The 9,498-nt window shown below is 48.9% G+C and overlaps 1 protein-coding gene across 1 annotated transcript in view; it reads left to right on the top strand.

The window, feature by feature from the left end:
* Window positions 1-1,010: 1,010 nt before the first annotated feature.
* Window positions 1,011-9,498, top strand: part of LOC308512236 (arylsulfatase F-like) — a gene marked incomplete at both ends in the record, with an annotated part of 31,499 nt that continues 23,011 nt past the window's right edge. The window contains 5 exons of the mRNA XM_081082035.1: window positions 1,011-1,021; window positions 3,031-3,180; window positions 4,655-4,776; window positions 6,339-6,461; window positions 8,097-8,520. Coding sequence (XP_080938161.1) covers window positions 1,011-1,021; window positions 3,031-3,180; window positions 4,655-4,776; window positions 6,339-6,461; window positions 8,097-8,520 — 830 coding nt within the window. The remainder of the gene's footprint in view (window positions 1,022-3,030; window positions 3,181-4,654; window positions 4,777-6,338; window positions 6,462-8,096; window positions 8,521-9,498) is intronic.

The following is a 9,498-nucleotide window of genomic DNA, read 5'->3' as shown; positions in this document are numbered from 1 at the left end:
TTCAGACTTGTATCCAACTCTCTGGTTCTATTATTCTTTCCATCAGTTTATTTTGTTCATTGGATTCCCCATAGGAGTGAGGTCATGGGATATGAGTCTTTCTCTGACTGGCTTATGTCACTTAGCATCATGCTCTCCGGGTCCCTCCGTGCTGTCCCAAAGGATACGAGACCCTCCTCCTTTTTCAGGGCTGCATACTATTCTACGGTGTCGAGGGACCCCAGCTGTTTTATCCACTCATCCGCTGATGGGCACTTGGGCTGTTTCCAGATCTTAGCGATTGTAAATCGTGCAGCTATGAACAGAGGGGTGCACATATTCTTTCTGATGGCTGTTTCGGGGTTCTTCGGATGGATGTGTGAAGGAGGCGATTAGCATGAAGTAGCTAGTTGAATTTAAAGGTTCAAACACGGGTCGTGACTTACCAATGGAATTTCTGGGTTTTGCTCCTTTTCTTTCACGGCAATGACTTTTGCTATCATGTCCCTTGGTCATCGCAGCGCACCCCCCAAATGTGTAACAACTCTTAGCTTTCCTAAACTCGCTAATTAATGGTCTCCCTTTGGACGAATGGCCAACCACAGAAGGAGATAAAGACATCGCGTCTTTTCAGGGGATCCGAGTTCATTCCACGTAGATGTGGTGAGATTAAACTCCGAGGTTCTGCCTCTTCTTGAGGTCATGTGCTCACGAGGCCTGTCTGAGGGTAGGTTTAGGGACGGAGCCAAGTAACTCACACCCCACAAAGGACCTGGATGGCCCCAGAACTTGGCACAGCTCAAGCTCTTCCTTAATGGGCCAAGAGATACAAGTAATTGAGAGCTTGGGGCTTATGCCATGAGAGTGTCAGAAAACCAGTTTTTAATTGCTGGAAGTAGAGATAGGATCCCCAAATTCAGGGAGCATTTCCAAACGGGAGCTGACTTAGGCAACCCAAAGATGACACACTTTTCTTTCCAGGAGCTTCGATCTTCGGCCAAAGACAATAAGAAGGTACTCAGATCTCCAAGATGACGCTCAGGTACGGGAAGCAATACGCCACCGGGCAAACGCACTGATGCTGCTGGGTAATTTTGTGGTATTTGTGAAGTCAGCTCGATAGCTAGAGGCATGCACTATTGTGCATTCATTATGTGGTTAGCTGTCAAAGTCTACATTGATCTTCCGGGTTCAGTAAGTCCACAATGAAAAAAGGAAGTAGCAGAGATATAGACAATTGAAACAAATAGAAATGGCCAATTTCCAACACATTTATTTTATATTTATTGATTGATTTGAAAGGGGGGGGGAGAGAGAGAGAGAGAGAGAGAGAGAGAGAGAGAGAGAGAGAGAGATTTGTGGTTCTACTTACTCATGCACTCATTGGGTGATTCTTGTGTGTGCCCTGACCAGGGATCGAACTCGCAACCTTGTCATATCAGCACGATGCTCTAACCATCTGAGCTACCTGGCCAGGGTCTGTATTATTTTGAGATGTTGTACAAACAGGAATTGAGAGAAACAACGCAATCATTTTGGGGAAGATGAAAGCGTTTCTGTAATTATCATGGTTTGTCCGTAGACACAGTCCTGGCCGTAGACTTCTTGTTAACAGTTTTGGGGGGTGGAAAGTTTGGGAAAAGCAGAGTTTCAATCTTGAGTCAACAATTGTATCAGAGGATTTATAAAGGGTCTGGGAACAGATAGAGTCAGGGAATCTTTCTACCCTCCTCTTTCCCAGAGTAAATATTTAACGATGGTCTTACATTATGAATAAAGACAGCATAGAGATTGAACCAATGGATCCAATATCCATTACCTGATATCTGGTAGAGACCCAATAGGAAGAGAAATATTTTTTACTAGAGGCCCGGTGCACGAATTCGTGCACCAGTGGGGTCTCTCGGCCTGTCCTGCAGGATTGGGCCGAAACAGGCTCTCCGACATCCCCCAAGGGGTCCTGGGTTGAGAGAGGGCACAGGCCAGGAAAGGGACCCCACAAGTGCACCATCAGGGCTAGAGAGGGACGCAGAAGGTTGGCCCACTGGGGATGGACCACGGGAGGGCTGCAGGGGGCAGCTGGCCCATCTCGTACAGTCCTGTTCAGCTGGACCCCAGCAGCAAGCTAACCTACCGGTCGGAGTGTCTGCCCCCTGGTGGTCAGTGCGCGTGATAGCGACTGGCCAACGGGTTGCCTGTTTGCCCCCTGGTGGTCAGTGCACGTCATAGCGAGAGGTTGAGCGGCTGTAGCATATCATTTGCGTATTACGCTTTGATGGGTTGAACGGCCAACTGGTCAACCAGACACTTAGCCTATTAGGCTTTTGCTACATAGGATGTGTTTGAGAAATCAGGACTTGAGCTGGGACTGAACACAATTAGGAAGCGCACTAAATCTGTGTCCAGATTCCAGGATTCATCTTTCCTCCATGCCCTCCCCCCCCATTTTCCTTTATTTTGGGGCGCCTTTTTCTTTGTGTTTCTGGTCTTCTACCAATTTTTTTTCCAGCAAAGCTGGTATAGCCACAGACAATTACATTTTCACGTGAGGGGAGTCAGCAACACAGCCAGTAACATAACCGCATACGTCTTAGCCATGTGACCTTAACCATGAGTCAACAAATTAACCGGGAGCATAAATGCATTAGTCTGTGCAATATCACCATAACACATGTCAGAAATCTGGAAATCATAAGCAGAAGTCAGCAACATAACCACCAACACCACCTCCTCCGACGTAGCGCCTCTCACCCGAGGAGTAGATGCTTCGTCTCCGAGCAAATTACGATTTCGGATTCCACCTCCTAGAACAGCAATGCGTTTGAGCGTGTTGAGAACCCAGGAGAGTCGGCCCCTGAGCAGGGTGGGTACCGTTCAACAGCCATGAGCGGCATGGACCTGGAGAGAGAAGCCCGTAGGCCCTGTCCCGGGACATGTGCCTGGCGTCCCACCTACCCTGTTCCCTTCACAGAAGATGACGTCGGCGTGGGACATGGACCCTGGAACCATCCAGAAGAGGGTGTTTCCTTACAACCCGTGCTTGTTTTTCAGGAGGTGCTGGGCGTCCCTGTCCTGGATGTGTCTACTCCTCACCGTGGCCCAGTCGCAAAGGGCGGACAATGACAAGCCGAATATCGTCCTGATAATGGCCGACGATTATGGGATCGGAGACCTGGGCTGCTATGGAAACGACACCCTCAGGTGTGTCCTCGAGCCTGGGAGGGTGGATGCCTCTCATGACCGCTTCTCCCTGCAACGGCAACGTTATTTTGTTGGCTTCGTCTTTGAGAACGAGTTCATAGTAAATGCATGTGGATTTGAGTCTTGATTCTGGACTCACGGTTGTGCAACCTCGGACAACTTACCTCACCTTTATGTGTCTTAATTTTATTATCTACTGGAGGCCCGGTGCATGGAATTCGTGCACGGGTGGGGTCCCTAGACCTGGCTGATGGTCAGGGCTGATCTGTGGGGCGATCGGGAGGCCCCGCCAACACCTGCCTTGGCTGGCCCGGGGGCTGCTCCTGTGTTGACCAACTGCTCCCTGGTGGCCAGTCATTCCACAGTCTTGTTGATTTGCATATTAGGCTTTTATTATATTTGACTAGAGGCTCTGGTGCACGAAATTCGTGCATGGGGCGCGGTGTGCGTCAGCCCGGCCTGCACCCTCTCCAATCGGGGACCCCTGGTAGGATGTCTGACGACGGCGGGATCGGGCCTAAGCCAGCAGTCAGACATCCCTCTCACAATCCAGGACTGATGGCTCCTAACCGCTCGCCTGCCTGCCTGTCTGACTGCCCCTAACCGCTCCTGCCTGCCAGCATGATCACCCCCTAACCGCTCCCCTGCTGGCCTGATTGACACCTACCTGATCCCCTGCTGGCCTGATCACCCCCAACTGCTCTCCCTTGCCGGCCCAATCGCCCCCAACTGCCCTCCCCTGCCAGCCTGGTCACCCCCAACTGCTCTCCCCTGCTGGCCATCTGGTGGTGGCCATCCTGTGATGACGTGAGGGCGTCGCACAAGTGCGTAAAGACCACCTAGGCTTTTATTGGTACAGATTACATTTTATCATATTTGATATTAGGATTATATTTATATATATTTGATTTGCAAAACCAAATTCTACAAGTTCTGCAAAAAACAACAGCTTCCCCCCCAAAAAAGTAGAATAGGGTTTGCATTCCAAGGTATGTTTTCTTCCCCACTGACCTCAGGAAATTATAGGAAACAGATTTTTTTAAAATTATATATTTCATTGATTTTGTACAGAGAGGAAGGGAGAAGGAGAGGCATAGAGAGTTAGAAACATCGACGAGAGAGAAACATCGATCAGCTGCCTCCTGCCTGCCCCCTACTGGGGATGTGCCTGCCACCGAGGTACATGCCCTTGACCGGAATCGAACCCAGGACCCTTCAGTCCACAGGCTGATGCTCTATGCACTGAGCCACACCGGCCAGGGCAGAAACAGATTTTTTTAACCTTCAGATATGTGTGTGTGTGTGTGTGTGTGTGTTTCTCTGTGTCTCTCTGTCTGTCTCTGCCTCTGTCACTCCCTCCCCACCATTCCCTCCCCGGACTCTCTCTCTCTCTCTCTCTCTCTCTCTCTCTCTCTCTCTCTCTCTCTCTCCTCCCACCCCAATTCTTCACTGTCCCCTCCATCTCCCTTTCCAGGACCCCCAACATCGACAGCTTAGCCAGAGATGGTGTCCAGCTGACCCAGCACATCGCCGCTGCCTCCGTGTGCACCCCAAGCCGGTCCGCTTTCCTCACGGGAAGGTACCCGATCCGATCAGGTGTGTGAACGGGGGACCCCCGGCCCCGCTCTGCTGTCCCGTTAGAACTGGGGGCATGGCTCGGCCAGTGTGGCTCAGTGGTTGAGCGTCGACCGATGAACCGGGAGGTTCCCAGTTGGATTCCCACCCAGGGCACAGGCCCGGGTTGTGGGCTCCATCCCCAGTGGGGGGCGTGCAGGAGGCGGCCAGTCCATGATTCTCTCTCCTCATGGATGTTTCTCTCTCTCTCTCTCCATCTCCCTTCCTCTCTGAAATCCATAAAAATATTTAAAAATAAATAAATAAATAAAAATTTGAAAGCAGATAGGCGCGCACTCTCTGAGAATTCCTGCCCCGATTAGCTGTCCTGATTTTTATCGACGCAGCTGGCTCGCCAAGACTTCCTGACCTAGTTTTCTCTCCTGATGTTTATCTGAAAATGTTTGTTTGTTTTGGTTTTTTTCCATCTTTACCTGCTTTGTCCCGTGTTACTCAATTTTGTTTCCACTCCCTGAGTCGGCCCCGTATTTTGGAAGGAAGTCGGGATGGATCCGTTTGGAGAACTGCCCAGGCCCAGCTCGATGGCTCAAGAACGTGAAAACACACCCAGGATCCTGCCATCATGGCCAACGGAATTGAGCAAAGTCTCCCCGATTTCAACGACCCACCAGGGACCCCTGTTGGCAATCTCGGGGTGTTCTTCTGCTCCCGAATCCTTCGAAAACTTCCTTGGCTTTCTTCTGTTTCTTGCCCATGAATGATGAGTCTTTAGTCTCAGGGTGAATGGCCCCACCCACCTACTCGACATCCACGCTAGTTATTGGGGTTCAAAACCAACGTGTCTACTCTCCGGAGATGCCCCAACTTCAGGTTCTGGCCAGGAAGTGAGCGTACACATCTGTCCTACAAATAGAACTAGACTCTATTGTTAGCAAGAATTGCTAGTAGACACACAAGAGTCTGAAGTCTTCATAAGATTTCATTTTTCTTGTTCTGTTTATTAAATAGGTTTCTATTGATTTTTGGAGAGAGCGGAGAAGGGAGAGAGAGAGAAACATGAATGATGAGAGAATCAATGACTGGCTGTCCCTTGCATGCCTTTTGCTGGGAATTGAGCCCATAACCCGGGCATGTGCCCTGACTGGGCATCAAACCAGGACCTCCTGGTTCATGGGTCCACGCTCAACCACTGAGCCACACCAGCCCAGCAAGATTTCACTTTTCAACTTCTTTTCTGAGGCATAGAGGCCCCAGTTGAGGGCAGGTGCAGGTTAGATGTTCCATCAGCCATTGTCTATGGGAGCGGGGGACAGTGGGTTGGGGTGTATCTGAAGGTGTCATGGGTGTGTGTGTGTGTGTGTGTGTGTGTGTGTGTGTGTGTACAAGGGTTTAAAGGGGTTTTGCATTAGGGACCCGTGTGAGTTTTGTCTTTGGAGAACACCATCTCCTCTCCCACACCTTGACACCTCTGCCCCGTTCATCCTCTGTCCACCTTCCGAGCTCCCCACCCTCCAGGCAGGACTGTGATGAGCACCTACCTACCCATGGTGTCCACCTGGATCGTGTTTTTCCGTCCCCTCTAGGAATGGTTTCCGATGGAAACGACCGCATCATCGTCTCTCTGGCGGGCCTTTCTGGACTCCCGCGTAACGAGACCACATTTGCACACTTGGCCAAGGAGCAAGGATACAGCACGGCGATCATCGGTAAGCAGCCATTGATTGCTCGCTGCCTCCTCCAGAAGTCTCTGTCATCATTGTGCTTGGCTCATGGGCGACCTGCAATTAACGAAGCTCCCTACACACACACACACACACACACACACACACACACACACACACACACAGTGTGTCCTAAATGATATAAACCCATCCATTGCAGGCATAACTCGAGCATGAGGCAAGACCCCTTCCCACCTCACCCCCAGGTCTTTCCAGATGTTCATCGCACATGTTTCGGGGTCACCCTGTGTGTCCTTCATCTTTGCACAGGTCAAGATGCTCTACGATAAAGATTTAGGATGGTTCTCTCTCTCTCTCTCTCTCTCTCTCTCTCTCTCTCTCTCTCTCTCTCTCTTCTTTGCAGGTTCCAAAATCCTGCATCTCATCCACCAGGCATCATTTAAGATATGTAATCAGTCCACCCATGGATACACAAATAACATTAGCATCATTAAGTTTTTTTTTTTAAAAAAAAAATCTATTTTTATTGATTTCAGAGTGAGGAAGGGAGATGAAGAGAGAGAGAGAGAGAGAGAGAGAGAGAGAGAGAGAGAGAAACACCCATGATGAGAGAGAATCACTGATCGGCTGCCTCCTGCACGCCCCCTACTGGGGATGGAGCCTGCAACCCGGGCACGTGCCCTTGACCAGGAATCGAACCCTGACCTCCTGGTTCCTAGGTGGATGCTCAACCACTGAGCCATATTAGCCGAGCCCAGGCAGCGCCATTGACTTTTTATGGAAGGTCGAGTTTTAATTCCATCAAAAAAAATATCTGCACCTTGCAGCCATGGTCTAAAGTCAAGGCTCCCAACCTTTTCTTGGCCACGCCCCACTTGTGTCTCTGAAATCCCAATGCCCTCCCTCCCCCCAACTGTGACATATAATTCTTATTATTCAAAAAGTGAACTCGCATTCACATGGAGGAAGCCATTCACGTGCACAAAATTCATGCATGGGGCTGGGTGTCCCTTAACCCGGCCAGCACCCTCTCCAATCTGGGGACCCCTCGGGGGATGTCCGACTGCCGGCTTAGGCCTGACCCCGATCGGGCCTAAACCGGCAGTCGGACATCCCTCTCACAGTCTGTGACTACTGGCTCCTAACTGCTTGCCTGCCTGCCTGCCTGATCGCCTCTAATTACCTCTGCCTGTGGTCTGATCATCCACTCATGTATCATCTATCTCTCTATCGATGTATCTATCTAATCTATCTGTCATCTGTCACTTTTCTCTCTATATATATCCATTCATTCACCCACCGTCTCATCCATTTACCTTCTATCATATCTTTCTCACTATCTAATATCTATCTACCTACCTACCTACCTACCTACCTACCTAGACGTCCATCATCTATCCTCTACCCTGGCTCTATCATGCACCTCTATCGTGACTATTTCTCATTCTCTCTGTGAACGAGAAACCAGATTTTCAGACAAATACCAAGAGCCAAAAGGGAGTGTGTGCTGAACTTGGACGTTGAAGGAAAAGAAAAATATGTGCTACTCCATTTTTGTGCGCTGGCCTATTGCTTCAAATGAAAAATGATCTCATGGTCTTTGTCATAGGTGAGCATGTTATGTGTGATCTGTGTGTGTGTGTGTGTGTTTAATTTCAGGGAAATGGCATCAGGGCTTAAACTGCCACTCCCGAAATGACCACTGCCACCACCCGTCTCACTACGGGTTCGATTACTTCTACGGCATGCCATTCAGTCTGTACGACACGTGCTGGCCCGACCCTTCCCGGGACGCGGAATTAGCCATCAGCGGCCGACTCTGGGTCTGTGTGCAGCTGGTCGCCCTGGCCGCGCTCACGCTCGCTCTCGGGAAACTGACTCGCACGCTCTGCGTTCCCTGGGCCCTCATCCTCTTCCTAGTTCTGCTCATCCTTCTCTTGGGCCACTTCTGGTTGAACAGTTACCAGTCGAGCCTCTACTGGAATTGCCTCCTCATGAGGGAGCAGGAAATTACCGAGCAGCCCATGAAGGCGGAAAGGGCTGGGTCCATCATGGTGAAGGAGGCGATCTCCTTTTTAGAAAGGTAAAGATGATTTTTTTTTATTTGTAGATTCATGAAAAGATAAGGGAATGAGTATCTCTCTGTATATATAAAAGGCTAATTGACCGACCATCCGACCGACCGACCGACCGACCAGCCGGCCGGCCAGTACATACGATGCCCACTGGCAATTTAAAAATAAATGTTGTCTCGCGCATGTGAGATACATATAAAGTGTTTTTACTCTTAATGTGGTAAACAGGAAGATATGAGAATACGTTTAATCAATTTATCAGTCATTGATTTTTTTAAATTTTTAGTGATTTTTATTTTTTAAATATATTTTATTGATTTTTTTTACAGAGAAGAAGGGAGAGGGACAGAGAGTTAGAAACATCGATGAGAGAGAAACATCAATCAGCTGCCTCCTGCACGCCCCCTACTGGGGATGTGACCTCAACCAAGGTACATGCCCTTGACTGGAATCGAACCCGGGACCCTTCAGTCCGCAGTCCGATGCTCTATCCACTGAGCCAAACCGGTCAGGGCATCAGTCATTGATTTTATCAATGTTGTTTTTATATCATTTTTTTATATCATATTTTTTATATCATGGCTCTGTTGTTGATATATCATGTTGTTATTGTTTATTAATCAATTTATATATTATTTTCATATACATTTTACTAATTTTCTTTCATCTCTGACACATCTATTATAGAGAAAGGGTGAGTAGTGATATTAACATATTTCTTCTAATTAATTTCCTTTCAATGTGCAGGAATCCGTGCACCAGGCCACTAATATATATAAATATATTTTTGGTGGGTGGCAGTATATTTTGTTTTTAATATATTTTTGTTGATTTCAGAGAGGGAGACGGAAAGATAGAAACACCCATGATGAGCCCTAACCGGTTTGGCTCAGTAGATAGAGCATCAGCCTGCGGACTCAAGGGTCCCGGGTTCGATTCCAGTCCAGGGCATGTACCTTGGTTGTGGGCACGTCCCCAGTGGGGGG

This window comes from Myotis nattereri (assembly GCF_964212035.1).
Source record: "Myotis nattereri genome assembly, chromosome: Y".
In the NCBI taxonomy this organism is placed as follows: Eukaryota; Metazoa; Chordata; class Mammalia; order Chiroptera; family Vespertilionidae; genus Myotis; species Myotis nattereri.
The sequence above is the reverse complement of the archived record's forward strand: the minus strand, read 5'-3'. Positions and strand labels throughout refer to the sequence as shown.